The sequence below is a fragment of the Talpa occidentalis genome, unplaced genomic scaffold (assembly GCF_014898055.3).
Source record: "Talpa occidentalis isolate TD23 unplaced genomic scaffold, MPIMG_talOcc4v2.1 talOcc4.3, whole genome shotgun sequence".
Taxonomy (NCBI): domain Eukaryota; kingdom Metazoa; phylum Chordata; class Mammalia; order Eulipotyphla; family Talpidae; genus Talpa; species Talpa occidentalis.
This window is the reverse complement of record NW_023603184.1, coordinates 97,677,729-97,697,121: the sequence shown is the minus strand read 5'-3', so window position 1 is coordinate 97,697,121 and position 19,393 is coordinate 97,677,729. Positions and strand designations below refer to the sequence as shown.

The window sequence follows — 19,393 nt, the reverse complement described above, 5'->3', positions numbered from 1 at the left end:
TTACCTTTTACTATTGGTCTTTAACATTAGCTTAAAATTATAAAAGTAAAATCCATAGCATTGAATAAAATAAAAAAAGTACACACACACACAAAAAAAAGAAAGAAATAGACACCTTCCCTTGTGAATATTTTTAAGCCAGCAATGGCAATAGTGCCCTCAAATTTAAGACTTAAAGAAGCCCTTATTTTTCACATGAGTTTTTATCTCACCATGTTACTTGACATCAGCATATTTTTTCCCAACCACATAAAATTGCCTTAGTAGACTGATTAATTTGGAGTATTTGTAAACAAAGCAAATTATTTATAAATTCAGGATTATCACCTTATAACTCCAGAATACCAAATGACATTCTTTGCATGGTCTTTTTCCTTTTGCCATAAGGTACATTGCCCTTCTCTCTGTCTTGCCTCACAGGTAATCTAAAATATACCCACCCCTAACAAAAAGAAAAGAAAGACCACCACCTACATTGTAAGATGCCTTAGGTGATGCTGGGTTGAGTGACAGTCCACCCTGATTTGCCCAGAACTGATAGATTTCCCAGGGTGTAGGACTCAGTGCTAAAAGAAAAAGTCTCAGGCAAACTGGGATGGGTTAGTCACCCTATCATGAGTCACTTCATCCATACTTATTTATCACTTTTAGCATTTTGCTAAAAATGTTTGTATTTGTCATCTACATAATGGGCAAATTCCTTAATTTGCAGGGATAGAATCACATTCTTATATCCCTAGCCTCAGACACAGTCCAGTACATAGATGGTGCAAAGTAAATGTTAATTGGTTGAAGGGATCATCAAATGTCTTCAAAATACCAAGTCATTTAAAAATGTGAGGTTTTTATAATCTATGTGATATTTTATGTTTTTAGTCTTGTAGTCTATGCTTTACTTTTATTGTTTTTATTTTTTTTAAAGATTTATTTATTTATTTATACAAGATCCGGGGTACAGACCAGATGCATGGCAGGGTGAGAGGATTCACCAGAGAGAGTGGGGAACAGAACAGGCAGACTGATGAAATACACTGCTGAGGGAAGCAGTGGGCGAGACAGGAGAGGTCTGCTGCACCATGTGGGATTCTCGCTGGCTGGCCGCTATCAAACCCGCGCTGCCGAGCCTGCGGACAGCTTCACAGTGCGGCGCTCAACCGCCTGCATTACAAGGATGGCCCCTATGCTTTACTTTTAATAGGACTTTGCACATTTACCCACAGAACTATTTTTCAAGAATCATTATCAAACCTATACATCTGAACTAATTTTATACTTGTGCTATTGGTCATCCTCAGTAGCACATCTTGTACTTTTAAGACTGTTTTAGCTTACTTCAAAAATGTACAGTCCCACTTAACCTAGCCAGTTGAAAATTCTCCTTTTAGATCTAATTACTGCTTTTTTGATAGATTACACCTTTTATCTCTCAAAATCTCTAAGTTATCCTGAGTTCTCCCTTTTCCTCACACTAATTGGTTAAAATGTCCCATCAGTTACATCTGCTTAACAGCTATCACATCAAATCTGTCTTCTAGCCCACGGCTCTAATTAAAACCAACTCACCTTTCACCCAGATAAATGCAGAATTTCCCAACTAATCTTGCAGACTCTAGGCTCTTGCTGCTCCAGTCCATCACAGGACTATCATATTAATTCTGAAAATCGAGCCTCCCTGGTGGCACAAGGGGTTAAGATGCAACCTATGAAGCTATCTGCAGCCTCCACAGTACAAGTTCAATCCCCGGCCAGGTAGATACCCACATGGCACAACAGACCTCTCCTGACTTGTCCAATGCTCCCCTCAGCTGTGTATTTCAGTCATTCTGCCTGCTCTGTTCCCCACCTTGACTCTGGTGAATCCTTTCACCCCTCACACCTCTGGCCTGTACCCCAGTTCTTGTATGCATAAATAAAAAAATCTTTTAAAAAAAATTCTGAAAGTCAACAGCTATCCCTTTGATTAAAATTTAGGATGGCTCTCCAAGGTAAACTCTAAAATACCATGATTTTGATAATAATGCCATCCAAATTATCTTTCCCTTCAATATCTAGTTGCATCAACTAATTAGTACTCCCCATATTCTTCTCTGCTCCATATTTGTACATGCCATCTGTCTCCTGGAATGCCCTATCTAGCAAGGTCCTCTCCTAACCTTCATGATGCGCAAAGATTTGATCCTGTGTGGAACCTCTCCTGCTTCCCCAGGCAAAGAAGAATTTGAGTATTACAATTCCATAGCACTTCATTCCTTTCTTATCACTCTATACTTATTTTGATACATTCTCACTGTCCATTAATGAATATTAACTAAGTTTGTTTTAAGAATGTAATACATTTTAGTTTTCAGTGGATTCCTTCAGTGTAGAAATTTGCCTTCTGTCAAATTTCAGGGTCTGTCAAAAGACAAGTGAATATCATTTAATCAGTGGTAATTCTAACTTGAATTAGTAATTAATATATTTCAGTGATATTATAAGGAATAATTATTAAAGGAACTGGCCTCCCTATGTTGACTTTTTATAATGTTAGCAATGCCTTTATTTTAATTGGTTTCCATGGCACTACTAAGTATTATAATCCTAATTTAAGAAAGTAAGTATACTCCTAGATTTAGAGAATTTTGTAATTTGCCTGTTTTCATACAACTAGAGGACAAGGTCAGTATTCAAATCCTATTTTTCTTTTTTCTAAATTAATATATAATTAACATGTAGCATTATATTAGTTTCAGGTACTTAGCAGAATGATTTGACATTTGTGTGTATATATACACACACACAGAGTAAAATGATCACAGTAAATTCATTTACTATCTTTCACCACACATAGCTCCAATTTATTTTCTTGTCATGAGAACTTTCATCTGTTAGCATCTTTCAAATATGCAATACGGTATTATTAACTATTGTCACCATGCTAGATATTACATCCCCATGACTTATTTATTTTATAACTCAATCCTGCTTTTCTGAAGCCATATTCTTATTATGTTCTACTTTTTAGTGATAACCAAAGGCAGGAAGAACAAAATCTTGAGACCCAAGGTTATTGGTCAAAAAAGGCAAAAGGTCAATCTGGATTATTTTCACGTCATATAATAGAGTAGATGCAAAGTACTAAAAAAGATTCTTTTTTAAAATAATTCTTATAGTGGTTAAACATACAAAATATAAATGTTACCATTTTAGTCTTTTTAAGTGTATAGTTCAGTGCATTAACTACATATTCTTTGTTGTGTACCATCACTATTATCCATCTCTAGAATTTTCTCATCATTCCAATAAATTCTGTACACTAACTCCCACCTCCCCCATCCCTGGCTACCAGCACTTTAACTTTTTGTTCTATGAATTTGACTACTCTAGGTAACTCATATAAGTGGAGTCCTGTAGTAGCTGTCCTTTTGTGTCTGCCCACTTCACTTAGTGTAATTATCTTCAAGGCTCATCCATATTTCAGCATATCAGAGTTTCCTTCCTTTTTAAATAATATTCCATTGTATGTGCATACCACATTTTGTCCATCAATTTGCCCATGATGGACTTGGTTTGTTTCCATCTTTTAGCTTTTGTGAGTAATGCTCCTGTGAATACTTATATGCAGAGATTTGTCTGACTCCCTACTTTCAGTTATTTGGGGTACTTACCCAGAAGTAAAATTGCTAGATCATATGGCATCTTTTCTTTTTTCAGAATGTAGACTTAAAGATAAATTGTTTTAGGGCCTCCCTGTTGGCCTAGGGGTTAAGTCTCAGCCTGGGTTCTATCCCCGGCCAGGGAGCTAATGCACATATGGCGCAGCAGACCTCTCCTTGTCTTGCCCACTGCACCCCTCAGCAGTGTATTTCAGTAAATCCACCTGTTCTGCTCCCCACTCTGTCTCTGGTGAATCCTCTCACTCCCCATACCACTGGCCTACACTCCAGTTCTTCTGCATAAAAATAAATAATAAATAATTCTAAAAAACATAAATTGATTTAAAAAGTGTGTGTGTGTTTTAATTCTGGGGACTCACTCTATGAAAATGATCAGAATAGCTTATATAATAAGAGTTTTTATAAATCCCTTGGTGAGTATTCTGTGCTAACTGAAACTTGAGAACTCATGCACCTAAAAAATACTATTACAGGGCCTCCCAGGGCTCAAGGGGTTAAGACGCAAACTATGGAGCTATCCTCAGCCACTGCAGCACAAGTTCAATCCCTGGCCAGGGAGCCTCCCACATGGTGCAGCTGACCTCTCCTGACTCTCCCGCTGCTTCCCTCAGCAGTATATTTCAGTCAAATCTGCCTCTTCTGTTCACTTCTCTGTCTCTGGTGAATCTTCTCACCCCCTGCACCTCTAACCTGTACCCCAGTTCTTTTTTGCATAAATAAATAAATCTTTAAAAAAAATACCATTACAAAAAAGTTAAATATAAGCAAGCCATCAATAAAATACAATATTAATGTAACCATTAAAATCATGTTTTGAAGAACATGTGGTGACATTTGGGAAATGTTCACTGAATAATGTTGAATCAAAATTGAAAGCCCAGGTGTGACTCCAATTATGTATTTGTGTAAGCAAGTAACGAGTTTCTTTGCTTAGTGTTAAATATTTATAGATTGATTTTCACTCATAAATATATGAAAGGAAATTACTAAAAGGTGGTTATATCTAGCTAATGGTAATGAGTGAGATTTTTCTTATTTATATTACTTGTGTCTCATTTATGCATATTTTTGTAAATTATCATTTTTACAAACTTAAAAAATATATGAAATTATCCTCAAAACATATTTTATATGTATGATGATAGCTGTTAGCTATACTTACTGTGGTGATCATTTCATAATATATATTAATATCTAGCAATTTATGTTTTACTCTCTGAAACTAATATAATGTAGCATTTTAATTGAAAAAAAAAGCCTTAGTATTTTAGTGATGAGAAAGAACTGTAAAGAATTAGGAGTAGAAGGTTTTCTAGGAAATAATACCTAAAATCAAGTAACTAAATCAATTCTTTTTCCTTAGTAGAAAATAAAATAGGATTCAAATATTGGCACTAATGTTAAGTTTGTAGTACAGTAAGTTAGTGTCTACACTATAAGTTTCCTAAAGGAAACTCTAAAGTGAAATTTCTAATTGCCCACCCCAAATATTAAAATGTATTGTTTTCACCTCTTCCTGGCTGCAGTAAGTGGGAAAATAGGTCTCCGAGATAGACTTACTCCATGTAATTAAGCTAATCTTCCTGAATTTTGCAGTGAGAGTTTAGATTATCTATGCAGAGACTGTTTCTAGAAGGTTTTTATCTCAGGAACTGTTGAAAAAGCACTTGCAACAAATGTCCATTTTTATGGAGTTACCTGTATACAACCCTTTCTCACTGTGACCAGACCAGTCCAAACTTTATCATTTAGATAATCCATTTACCCATGTAGTCTCTGGACTAAAAATTGCTCAGGTATTTCTTCACTTATATTTAAATTACTCTTTATTTGAAGTAAAGGATACTAAGGAAATAAGGATAACCATCGAAACAAAAGCTATAAAATATTGCCAATAACTGAAATATTATTTGTTTCCAGATAACTATATGACGTTATCTCGTTTAATTGATCTTTTAAGAAGATGTGGAAAACTCGAGGATGTTCCAAGATTTTTTTTAATGGCTGAGAAACATAACTCCAGAGCAAAATTTGAGCCAGGATTTCAGTACTGTAAAGGATTACATCTTTGGTAAATCTATTGGCAAATATATCCTACATAATTTTGTTTCTCATTGTGGCTAAAGTAGGATAAGCTCTTCTTTATGTTAAGAAATTCAGTAAGGTTTTCTTTTTATTAAAATGTATCTAATGATATCTATATTTTAAAAATATGTTCATAGTTACAAATTACAAACAAAATCATAGTTACAGATTATAAACAAATTAAAATTTGTAGTAACTGATTAAAATAAATGACTTTTTTTTACATATAACAAGGTACACTGGAGAACCAAATGATGCTCTTCGACACTTTAATAAAGCTCGGAAAGATAGTGACTGGGGCCAAAATGCCCTTTATAACATGATAGAAATCTGTTTGAATCCAGATAATGAAACTATTGGAGGTGAAGTATTTGAAAATCTGGATAAAGACCTGGGGTAAGTAGTGTTTGACAAATTCTTTTTTTTGGAAACAGTTGTTTGGCATAATAAGCAAGGATATCTTACCAAAAAAATGCTAAATTGGGCCTCCCTGGTGGCGCAGCGGTTGAGCGCTGGGTTGCGAAGCTGCCCGCAGCCTCTGCAGCGCCAGTTCGATCCCCAGCTGCTCCCCGGCCACCAGAGGAGGGTCCCACATGGCGCGCAGACCTCTCCTGCCGCCCGCTGCTCCCCTCAGCAGTGTACTTCAGTCCCTCTGCCTGCTCTGCTCCTCGCTCTGGCTCTGGTGAATTCTCTCACCCTCCGGCGCTTCTGGCTGTACCCAGTGCTTGCATAAATAAATAAATAAATCTAAAAAAAAAAAAAAATTGACTTTAAAAAAAAAATGCTAAATTTTAGGATAACACTAATAATAAAAGGTCAGATGAATAAGACACGATTAGAATAACTGTTCTCTGAAACAAGGATGAAACACTTTTAGGTTTCCTAAATAAGGATAGACATGCTCTGAAGAAGATAGTATAAATTACAGAATTTTATTATTTTAGCCAAAAATTTCCAAACAGTATTAGTTAAGTCTTTAACAAATGGTAGTTGTTTGCCAGCCCCTGTGCTGACTACTTTATATGCATTCTTATTTATTCCCTATAATAATATTGTGAAAGAAGCTCAGAGCTAATGTGTCTAATGTGATTCAGTGGGTGAATGGTGGATGCACGATTGTGGGCTGAGTTCTACCTGGATGCAGAGGCCCTGCTATCAGCCACTGTGGTGCACTGCTAGCAAATGGTTATAAACCTGTGTTTGCTACTTGTCTTCAGAATTGGGCATGGCCTGGTGGGGGTGTGTGAGACATAGATGTGAAAGAAGTGGTCTCTGCCTTCAGGAGCATGTAATTTACTGAGGAGACAAGATGATATCTGAAATCACTCAACTCCAACTAAACAAGTGGTTTAAATGGATATTAAGTGTTGTGCAAAATCATTGAAATCGTTAACAGTACAAAGTGTCAGGGTAACGTGAGAGAAAACTAAAACCTGAGAGGTTTCAATAGCAGATTTTAAGGCTTGGATGATAGAGACCATTGAAAATTTTACAGCAGGGAAATAGCATGTTTTTAATGTTTGTTTTAGGAAGATTCAGGTAACGTATTATTATGTAACTCAAGACTGTCCCCATGGAAATCTTCAGCGAGCAGTTGAAAATGCACAGCTAGAACTCAGCAGGAAGGTCACAAGTAGAGATACAGATTTGGGAGTCAGGTGCTCATGGTAGATAATTGGAACCCCATGAATGGTCTCTTTGTGAGTAAAATGTAATAGAAGTAAAATGGGAGTAAAATTTTAGACATGCTAACGTTTGGAGGGACTGATAGAGAAGTGAAGGTTAGAAAAAGACAATCACTACAGTACAAAGAGAAACGATGTGTTACAGGATCCAGAGGATAGGAACTTTGAAGAAGGAAGCCAACATTAAAAATGTTTGAAAGAAAATAGAAGCCTAAGGCCTGAGAAAAAAGAGCAATGGCTCGGGCCTCCCCGGTGGCGCAGCGGTTGAGCGCTGGGTTGCGAAGCTGCCCGCAGCCTCTGCAGTGCCGGTTCGATCTCCGGCTGCTCCCCGGCCACTGGAGGAGGGTCCCACATGGCGCGCAGACCTCTCCTGCCGCCCGCTGCTCCCCTCAGCAGTGTACTTCAGTCCTTCTGCCTGCTCTGCTCCCCGCTCTGGCTCTGGTGAATTCTCTCACCCTCCCGTGCTTCTGACTGTACCCAGTGCTTGTATAAATAAATAAAAATAAATCTTTAAAAAAAAAAAAAATCAATGGCTCAATGATTGGGCTTTTGAGAGTTTAAATTCCGTTGAATTAGTTAATATTAAAGAAAAATAAGAACATTGCTATATTCAAATTGTTATTATACTTGAAATTTATGACCTTTTGACATATATAATTTCTGAGAATCTGATAGGCAATTGGGTGATGAAAATGAAGTATACTTTATATATCTAATGAGCTTAGATTAAAATCAAATATTTACCTTATTAGTTGTGTGACCTTTGGCAAGTTGGTTCACCAGTTGGAATCTTAGTTTTCTCATATATAAATTGGATTCTGCATAGATTGAGGAGAGTAACACAGTGTTTATTAGCAAGGGGCGGGGCAGCTGGGGAGGGGAGGGGTGTTCTTCAACAAAGCTAGTTACTTTTTGCTCCTTTCTTCCCTTGCATTTTCTCAATAGGTGATAATTGTCTGAGTCTACTTTTCCTGATTCTCATTTTGTATTCACCGAAATGAACACACTTGCACATGTAGTGTCTAATTTTTTTCTTTCGTCTAGAGTGATTAAATGTGTAATGGTGTTTTATTGAAATATATTAATTTCATTTAAAAATGCATTATAACTGTGTTTCACTTTGTGTTCAAAGAGAATATGACATTCTTCAAAAAGGATTACTTTTAAATTAGTGACAAAAAAAGAAACCAGTGTACCCTAGAGTTCATTCTAACCTCAATGAATTTTACTTCATGAGTAATAGACATGGAAATTTCTTTTTAATTGTAAACAGTAATTCAACTGAGAAGCAAGAATCTGTGCAATTAGCAGTAAGGACAGCAGAAAAACTCCTTAAAGAACTAAAACCTCAGACTGTTCAGGGTCATGTACAGCTTCGAATAATGGAAAACTATTGCCTGATGGCTACCAAACAGAAATCTAATGTTGAGCAAGCGTTGAACACCTTTACTGAAATAGCCACCTCTGAGGTTAGTAGATGTTCTTTATCACCTTCATGCATTATCTTTCCTTGGTTGTACACAATATGCATTTGAAATAGTTTTCTATTTCAAAATAGTTTTCTGAAAATTAGTGTAATTACTTGCTATTATTAAAAATTAGAGATACAGTTTGATATAATTTTACACAGTGTACCTTTGTTGGAAAAGAAACAATGTTACTATTTTGATGTGTTATTGATATTTTTATCTCCATTAGAGAAAGGAAGTTCTTCCAAAGAGCATAACTTAATTCTCAAGGGAACAGCTTTATCCTCTCAAGAGTTTTGTTTTGCAACCTAGGTTAACTTACTAAATAAAAATAAATACCTGGCTGCCTTGTGATCTCACCCTTCTCACTTAAGTGAACTTGACATTTTTCCAACACTTAGGGCTATGTGAGATCTGTACTGACAGCGACAACTTATAATTCAGCCATGCAAATAATGGAGTTCCTTAGCAACACTGAGAAAACGTGGCCATAATGGTAATAACAACAGTGTTGTTGCTGTTATTACATCAAGGCTTTCTTCTCTTTTTACCCCACTCAGATCTACCTCCCTTCTCTCTTTCTGGTAGTCTTTTTTTTCCTTCTCTCACACAATGCAGTATTTCTTCAATTGCTTGATATTCAGTGGATTTCATGTTCCTCCACTCAACAGTATTTGTAGCCCACCCAAGACTCCTAACTTTGTGTTTCTTAGAGGATATACAGAGTTTTGCTGTGGTTCAGAGGTCATAGTGGTGCATTATACTACCAAAAACCTCCTACTCTAACCCATTCTCCTTGCCTTTCAAGACTCTGAAGCCTTTGGGAAGCCCACAGTCCCCAATGCTGTTGGGGTACGAGTGTCCTAGAGCAGAGCTCTTCTGCTGACATTGAAGTAATGTTCTCAGGGCTAGTGCTCTGTCAAATTGTCTGTGTGGCAGCAGACGGGTGACAGCAAATGGGTGATTGAGCAGAGACCAGCAGTAGGACCATCATAAACTAAGAAAATCTGTAAAAACACAATGAAGCAGTATTTCAAGTAAGGTGTCAAAGCTACCAAATGTTGTAAAGTGGCATTCTATCATGTAATGAGAATGTCAGCCATGATATTTGAAAGACCAACAAAAACAGTGAGTGACATCACCATTATTTTCTATAAAGACGGGCAACTTCTTTTGGGCGAGTGCATTATTTTTTATCTTTCTTTATATGTGATTAGTAATATACTATCCTTAAATCCTTACTGACTATACTTTCCAAAGACTGATATATGAACTGAAATTTCAAAAACAGCAAATTTTAATGTTATGTTTTTCTTTTAACTCATACGCTGCATACATTAAATATAGTGAATATTCATTAAGCAGCCAGTGGTGCTGAGCCCAGTGGAAATCACAAAAATAAACAATGTCTAGTGCCTTTCTTCAATCTAGAGAAGCTGAGACATGCATAGTGACTGTAGTACAAAGCAAAATGTATTACATTCTGTCCTAGAATGCAAATAAAAGTATCATAGGAGAAAGTGTAAGGAAGGTACCTTTTGTGGAGATGGTATGGTCTAAGAAGTGCCAGGCAAAGTTACACTCTCACAGGCAGAGATGTAGAAATGCATTCTGGTTTTAAGGGAGGGTATGGAGAGGCAGGAAAGCAAAGAGTAAATTCTCAGCATGATGTAGTATTCAGATGGACTGAAAAAGAGGTGACAGGATGTCCCAAGAGGAGCCAGTAAAAGATACATTAAACCCAAGGAACATGTTTCCACTTGCTTTCTTCCTCTCACCTGGAACCATAAAAGTATCTTGTTTTCAATTGCATTATATAGTCCTTTTGTGATCATAAGTCACAGGGTTGAGAGATTGAGATAGAAAGAGAGGTCGCTGCAGCATTGAGAGAATGAGATGGAAAGAGAGAAACTGGCTGACCCTGGCTAGGATGTTTGCACCAGAAAAGCTACCGTGGGCTAATGCTGATGGTAGAAATCAGTTTTGCAGTTTTAGAGACTATTCTTCAGTGCATTAGGGAGTGATGAAGCTGGGAGGAATTGACTCATTCTAATGAAACTCAAGATGTGTGATTTTAAAATCAAGAAGCTTATTTTTAAATGTATAGTGTAGGATGTTTTCAGTATGTGAATAAACGTGGGCAGTGTTAAACAGAACTCTTCTGGGCTGTATTGGACTTGGCTGACAAAGACATAGAAAGCCTCTGTTTTCAGTTCTCTCTAGCACGCTTGGGGTGAGGCTGGTGCTCAATAATTGATAATAATACTCATGTAGCTACAGAATCTACTATCACTTGATCAGATGTGTCACTCAAACTTTTTTGCCATTCCTTAATTAGGGAAACAAATGATATACTAGAAATTTATGGCTACACATAGAATTACAGCCACGGTACTGTAGTTTTATATTCCTAAAAGCTGATCTCATCAACCTCTAATGAGATGTTCTATTCAGGGTCTTTTTCCTGACTTGGAACCATGAATAGTGTTGGATTTTCAATATTTTTCCACTCTACTCTCCTTTTGCAAAATTACTTATTAGCTACCCAAACTTGCTACCTTACCTTTATTATAGGCATAATATTGTAATTTCTAAATCATATTTTCTCATCTTTTATTTGTATTTTAAACTGAAGTTTTTTTCTTTATAAAAATATTACAGTCCCTTTCCAAAATTAAGATGTACTGTAACTTTTTCAGGGACATACACATTATTGCTTAGGTAAGTTGATTTTCTCAATAGGTTGTTAATGGCCTCCATTTTATACCAATTCTTATTAGCGTGTTGATTTCAGAGTGGCTTTTTTCTGACTTTGAACTCTGTCTAAAAGACCATTTTTATAGACACTATCAAGAAGCTGCAGACACAAAATCTAAAATCATTTTTAAGGCATGAGTTTATTTCATATAATTTCCAAATAATTAATTGCATGCCTCATTTGTAATACTTTATTGGTCAAATCTTATTGGGAGATGAAGCTTTTGACTAAAATGAGAAGGGAGTGCAAAGGAGCACTTATTGTCAATATAGATAAAGACTATAATTTTATTCCTGTATTGTGTATTCCTGTTTTTTTTTTAAGTGAAAGAACTAAGGAACCAGCATACTAAACTTGAAATTCACATGCTTAATTAGGATTCCACTGAAAAAGAAATTGTTTGATTTCTGTTTCTATACAAAACTTTAACAGCCAATCAGTTGCCTTAATTGTCTGAAAATGTGTGGTTATGGTATCTAGATACTTATTGAATTATCTTGATTCCATATGGTGCCTGGCCCAAATTTAAGGTCACTTGATGTGTTAAATAATGACTTTCACAGTTATCTGTGTGGAGCCAGAAATAAAATACACCGGCAATTCTTATTTCGTGTAGCACTTGCTACTTAACATGTGTTTTCCTTTTAAACATAGGACATTTATGTTTTTGTATCCAGGGGTTAAAATTTTATTTTCTTACAGAAGGATCACATTCCAGCACTATTGGGAATGGCAACAGCTTATATGATCTTAAAACAGACTCCAAGAGCCAGGAACCAGCTGAAACGGATTGCAAAAATGAACTGGAATCCTATTGATGCAGAGGACTTTGAGAAGAGTTGGCTGCTACTTGCTGATATTTATATTCAATCAGCAAAATATGACATGGCAGAAGAACTTTTAAAACGGTGCCTGCGTCATAATAGGGTAGGTGATTAAAAAGTTATTGTTAACGTTAGTTGTGTAAGTTTTCAATAATAAATGGATTAGTGTTGGTCCATTTCTAAGAATTTCTGTGTCTTTTTGGAAAATTAAATGTTTTTTTTCCCAAAGATTTATTTATTTATGCATACAAGAACTGGGATACAAGCTAGAGGTGTTGGGGGGTGAGAGAATTCACCAGAGACAGATCGGGAAACAGAACAGGGAGATTGACTGAAATACACTGCTGAGGGGAGCAGCAGGCGAGTCAGGAGAGGTCTGCTGCGCCATGTGGGTAGCTCCCTGGCCTGCCGGGGGTCACTCATGCTGCAGTGGCTGCAGATAGCTTCATAGGTTGTATCTTAACCCCTTGCACCACCAGGGAGGCCCTTAAATGTTTATTCTCAACGTAATCAGGAAATACACATTAACAAAAAGAGAAATTAGAGATTTATGCAGTCTCAAGTTTCAGCTGTGGTGTTCCAAATAACAGAAGATATTTTTTGGAATGTTACCCATGTCATCCCAGAACCAATGAAAATAGCAAAAGATCACTACAGACATATGTCCCTCAACTAAGAAATACTCTTGAGGGGCCTCCCTGGTGGCACAAGGGGTTAAGCACTGCACTAGGAAGCACTCTGCGGCACGAGTTCGATCCCCGGCTGGCCAGGAAACAACCCACATGGCGCAGCAGACCTCTCCTGACTCGCCCACTGCTCCCCTCAGCATTGTATTTCAGTGGATCTGCCTGTTCTGTTCCCCACTCTGTCTCTGGTGAATCCTCTCACCACCGTGTCTCTGTCCTGTACCCCAGCTCTTATATGCATAAATAAATAAATAAATCTTTAAAAAAAAAAGAAATATTCTTGAATTTACTGTAGCTGCATGTTGTTTGCACATATTAGAATCCAATGTACATAATACATTTTGTGGGGAGAAGTATTCTTAGTATTTAATTTGATTTGTTTATTAACAAAAATATGTTTGTACCTAAAGATATTTAGGTACAAAATTAAAATCCTTAAAATATAAACTTTCTACTAATAGGCATTTTAGTGTTTAATTATAAAAAAGGATGTCTTATTTTTTTTAAGTAAAGATTTTTTTATTTGTTGAGAAGGAATTATAGTCAGCTTGGAAACTTGAGGATATTTGTCTTGATGGATTCATATCAGTTAATTCTGAATCATAATTACAATAGAGATTCGGGTTTATACTCTGTGGGTGAAAAAAATGATTCCTTTTTAAAGAGGATAATCTAATACAATTTATTTTCTTAGAATCTTTAGAACCTAAAACAGCAAGCCATTTATGAATTTATAGACTATTCTGAGTGATCTGTTTCATCTACTTTTAGGTTAAATTGACCTTAAAAAGCAGAATATTCATTAATAGGCTTTGAAAAATCTAAATTGCTAGTAGTTAGCCCATACGTGCTAATGTGGGATTAAGCAAGATTGCATGGGATTTAACATTTCCATGCAGACAGAATTTCAGTTTGCTTGCACACTGACAGCAGTAAGCTGCATGGTTAAACATGACGGTTACTTTAGAAGTGTCAGCCCTGCTGACTGGGCATGCTCATATTGGAAGCAGAAAATTCAGGAACTAAAGATTAGAAACCTTGAATTATAAAATTAAAAAATGGAGATCTTCCAGATCTGGGGCAGGAAATGTACAAGATGACATTAGACCATCTTGTTAAACCAGATGGCAAGGAAGCTATCAAAAATGATTAGAGTTATATCAAGTACTCAGGAGCCAACATGAAGATGCTTCCATTAGCTGAAGTTGTGGCATTTTAATTATCAATAAGAATAATAAATGCATTGAATCAAAACATCCCAAATATATTTAAATCCATGAATTCACAAAAACAAAATAAGAAGGAAAAAACCCTCATTGGTCACCACTGAAATGTACTAATGCACTGACCATTATTTCTAAATCTGGCAAATAAAGAGAAACAGTGAAGCATTTGTCTTGGCTTTTTGTGTGAACTACTGGGTAATAGTAGAAAAAGAAATGTTTCTCATTATAGATATTTTCCAGCTAATAAATGAAAAATTGATGGAATGTTACCATTTTCCAATCTTGATGAATAAATGAATGGATATAATATCATAGAGAATCTGATATTATGTGCCTCATGGTGGAAGAACATGCCATCTGTGACAGTGCCAGACCAGGGAGAAACAAATAAAATACTTACTTTGGGTCCACAGTTTAAAGGAGTACTTAAAATCTCAGTAATTGCCTTAGTTAACTGGTGATGCTAGAACAAAGTACCATATACTGGTGGCTTATAAACAACAGAATTTTCATTTGTCACAATTTTGGAATGGAGGTCTAAGTTCAGGGTGCCAGCATGGTTGCATTCTGGTGAGGACTCTGCAGGATTGCAGGCTGCCAGCTGCGCATTGGGAGGAGAGGGCAAGACAACTTTCTGGGGTTGTCTTAAACTACATGAGATATTCGATACTTTACTGTAAAATAGACTTTGTGTTAGATGATTTTGCCCAGATGTAGGCTAATGTAAGTATTGTGAGCACATTTAATGCAGGCTAGACCAAGCTATGATGTTTGGTAGTTAGGTTAAGTGTATTAAATGCATTTTCAGTATTTTTTCCCAGAAAATACCTAGAGAGGTATTTTTTCTTTCCTACAGAGGAACACTGAAATATTTATGAATGAAATGATATAATATCTGTATTTTTTTCTGATAATACAGAATGCCAGGTGAGGTAGAAGTATAGCAGTATTAGTCCTAAGTTAATTTATTTTTATTCTTAAAGATTTATTTATTTATGCATACAAGAGCTGGGGTACAGGCCAGAGGCGTTGGGGGTGAGAGGAGTCACCAGAGACAGAGTGGGGAGCCGAACAGGCAGATCGACTGAAATACACTGCTGACCGGAGCAGCAGGCAAGTCAAGAGAGGTCTGCTGCGCCATGTGGGTAGCTCCCTGGCTGGCCCGGAATCCAACTCGTGCTGCAGTGGCTGCAGTTAGCTTCATAGGTTGTGTCTTAACCCCTGCACCACCAGGAAGGCCCCTAAGTTAATTATTGAAGATAAGTTCTAGGTTGATTAGATTCGCTATACCATTATTTCTATATTTATGTGTTGATATAACTTGTAATAAAAAGTATATAGGTGCATGTGTAAAATATACATGTCTTTGCCTCTCACCCAAAAATCTTGGTTCTATGGGTTTATGGTTGGAACTTGGCAACAGAACCTTTTATTATGTCCCATAGATGATGTGATTACATAGCCAAGGTTGAAAACTGTTTTATATGCCATTTAAATAAGTTAATGAAGTTGGTTGCTGTAATTATAAGCGCCCTATAAATATCTTAGTATCAAGTGTAAAGTGGTTATCAAGTTAAATCTGTTGATACATCTTCCATTTTTCTTCAGTCTTGCTGCAAAGCTCATGAATATATGGGATATATTATGGAAAAAGAGCAGGCATATACAGATGCTGCCTTAAACTATGAGATGGCATGGAAACATGGCAATCAGACACATCCAGCAGTAGGTGAGTTTGACATATTAAATACTAGATTTTCACAGGAAAATTTGTGTTTTATTTGTAAATCATCACTTATATGCATTTGATTTTCTTTTTAAGAACAAAATATACATTGAGTCAACTTTCTTTGTCACTCCTTAGAATTTATATTCATAGTAGATTATTGACTACTAATAGTTATTATGTATAATTTTCTGAGATTCAAACTCCTGAGTCCCCTCAGAGGACATCTCACTAAATTCCTCCCCTTTCTCTCCCTTCACCCTCTGCTATTTCCAAAATGGCAGTGCTATCAAGTAAATTAGGAAGACAAAGCATGGATTCAAGTTCCACAGGTTTCTTCACTGAAGAACTCCTCCATGCTTTTAAACCCTGATGTATATTGTTATGGATATCACAGAGGGGACATGTTTCCCATAGTAATTTGACTGTGGACTTTCTTTATCCTCCTAAACATCTACAAGCATGATCTTGTTCCAGTGGTAGACTATTAACTTGAGAAATGATTTCTGCAAGGTGGCATCCAGAATATACTTAGTGACTAGCCTCAGCACACATTGTGAGAGACTTCATCCCCATACTCTTCTGCTCTGTCTTTATATTGAGCTGAAATATGCCCAGTTTTGTTCTCTGGAGCAATCAACAGAGTCCTTTCCCTGTTACATAAGTGACCCTCTAATTGCAAACTCTCCTAAGGCTTCTTTTCAAACCATCCTCAGTTACATTCCCATTCTTTCTGAGACTTGCTTTTTCTTTTTTTTTTTTTAAGAAAAAACCTCTTTTCTTTTTTTTTAAGATTTATTTATTTATGCATACAAGAGCTGGGGTACAGGCCAGAGGTGTGGGGAAGTGAAAGGATTCACCAGAGACAGGATGGGGAACAGAACAGGCAAATCAACGGAAATACACTGCTGAGGGGAGCAGCAGACAAGTCAGGAGAAGTCTGCTACACTGAGTGGGTTGCTCCCTGGCTGACCAGGGATGGAACTCATGCTGCAGTCACTGCAGATAGCTTCATAGGTCGCGTCTTAACCCTTGCAATACCAGGGAGGCCACTCTTTTCTTTTTAAATCATATTTTTAATAAAAAAGATTGAATTATCTCCACAGTCTCCTGTGCTCTTCCCTTCCCTATCTTGACCCCTCTCCCTCCTCCTTTCCTCCTGTATGCCTCAGAGCTGTGGTCACCTTGCAGGTTCTGTCTTTTTCCTGACTTTCTGTTCGGTTTCTCTATATTCTGCACATAAGTGAAACCATCCGATATTTATTTTTTCCTTCTGACTTATTTCATTTAGCATAATCCCTTCCAGCTCCATCCATGTTGCCACAAATGGCATGAGTTTACTTATTTTTTTGATCACTGAGTAGTATTCCATTGTGTATATATACATCTTCTTGATCCATTCATCTATTTGGGGGCATTTATGTTGTTTGCATATCTTGACTATTGTAAGTAGTGCTGCAATAAACATAGGAGTGCAAGTTTCATTTCAAATTAGTGTTTTTGTGTCCAATGAGTAGATTTCTAGGAGTAGAAGTGCTGGGTGGTAGAACTATGGGAACTACACCTGAGGGGAGAAATTAAATATTGTCCAAAAATTAACAACAGTATAAAAATGAATTAAAGTTTATAGAAGTTGAATTAAAGCATGAAACTTACTTTTGAGTCTTTTACCTTCCTTGATGCCCTCTTCTGGAAACTAAAATAATGTTTCTCATACTTCATGAGATTAATAACTATTTCTGTAAGTAAAATGGTGGGGGGGGTGGGGGTGGTTTGAAAGAGTTGAGTATGAGATTCCATGGCCAGATAAGTTTAATTTGGAAAACGTTATATTTGTCCTTGTTAATCCTGTTGTGTTGTACCAGAAATGAACAAGTTCTTAAGAATGATGTAAGAAATAGTTGAATGTGTAATGAAGCTCCTTTTTAAGTATACTTAGTGGTTGTTAGTTTAGCCTAAGATGCCATTTGTCTTTCTAGCAGCCATGTCACACTATGGACTCAGATTTAATTTGCACTCAGACAGGTAATCTTTACGCTAAATGCTGTCAGTTTAGGACTCCCCCTACCTTGTATTTTTCAGGAGCCTGTTGTTTGACCAGATTTGTATAGAGCACAGGAAGTAAAATTTGTTAATAGCATTTTTTCTTCTTAGGTGTTGTCCATCTTACAGAATAAAGTCAGCTTGTAGAGTGAAAATTCCTTAGCATCTTTAAAATATATGTAATTCTGACAGTTTATTCCACAGAAAAGATTCATTTAAAAGTTTTTTTTTTAGATTTATTTATGCATACAAGAGCTGGGGTACAGGCCAGAGATGCGGGGTTGGGGGGTGAGAGGATCCACCAGAGACAGAGTGGGGAACAGAACAGACAGACCGACCAAAATACACTGCTGAGGGGAGCAGCGGGCGAGACAAGAGAGGTCTTCCTCGCCATGTGGGTTTCTCCCTGGCCGGCCGGTGATTGAACCCACGCTGCAGAGGCTGCGGATTGCCTCATAGTGCGGTGCCCAACCCCTTGTGCCACCAGGGAGGCCCCATTTAAAAGTTATTATTTAAATATTTTGTTCCTTGAAAAATTTCAGCAAATATAGAGATTCCAAATTACTATTTCTTTTCATTGAGTCATCTTTGTATTTTATAGATGTTTTTTATCAGTGATTCCAACTTCTCCTTAGTAAATAAACATTTCTCTGAGATTCTTGATTCTTTAGTTTCCTTATTAATATTATCATTCCATCCATTACACCCCCAATCTGCCTGGTCAAGTTAATAATACAAATAGTTTTTCACTTGTCAGGATATACTTAAAAAAAATCATGGTCACATTCTGTCTATGGGATTCAGGCTTGAGTAATGTTACAGTGTTCTCAATGAACAGCAACTGAGGTTCAATGAGAGAACACATTCATGTTTCTCCCGTCACACACAGTCTCAGCTTAAATGACAGTCATTAGACTATTTAATTTCTCATGTTCCCTTTCTCTCATTTGTCTCCTGATTACAGAGCTGAATTTTTACAAGCTTGACAGGTATAATGCAGCTGCTGTACACATGTTCTTTGACATTTCTAGTCCTTTATTTCCTCTCAAAATTTTTAAACAAAATCATCTATCAAGTTTCTTCAGACATTAATACTTTGTACTTCTAATTTAGAATTTGCACAGAAAAAAATTGCTGGTATTTGTGTGCTACTCCAAAGTTTTTTAACATTTTTTAGTATTTCATTTGGTCTTCAGAATTACAAGGTTTGGGGAAAGGAATTTTTATCTCCGTTT

At 36.6% G+C, this 19,393-nt stretch overlaps 1 protein-coding gene across 3 annotated transcripts in view; it reads left to right on the top strand.

The window, feature by feature from the left end:
- Positions 1-19,393, top strand: part of TTC21B (tetratricopeptide repeat domain 21B) — a 64,098-nt gene that overhangs the window by 41,051 nt on the left and 3,654 nt on the right. For all 3 annotated transcript variants that reach the window (XM_037523449.2, XM_054699820.1, XM_037523450.2), the window contains exons 23-27: positions 5,577-5,727; positions 5,976-6,137; positions 8,700-8,895; positions 12,356-12,580; positions 15,998-16,118. In XM_037523449.2, coding sequence (XP_037379346.1) covers positions 5,577-5,727; positions 5,976-6,137; positions 8,700-8,895; positions 12,356-12,580; positions 15,998-16,118 — 855 coding nt within the window. The remainder of the gene's footprint in view (positions 1-5,576; positions 5,728-5,975; positions 6,138-8,699; positions 8,896-12,355; positions 12,581-15,997; positions 16,119-19,393) is intronic.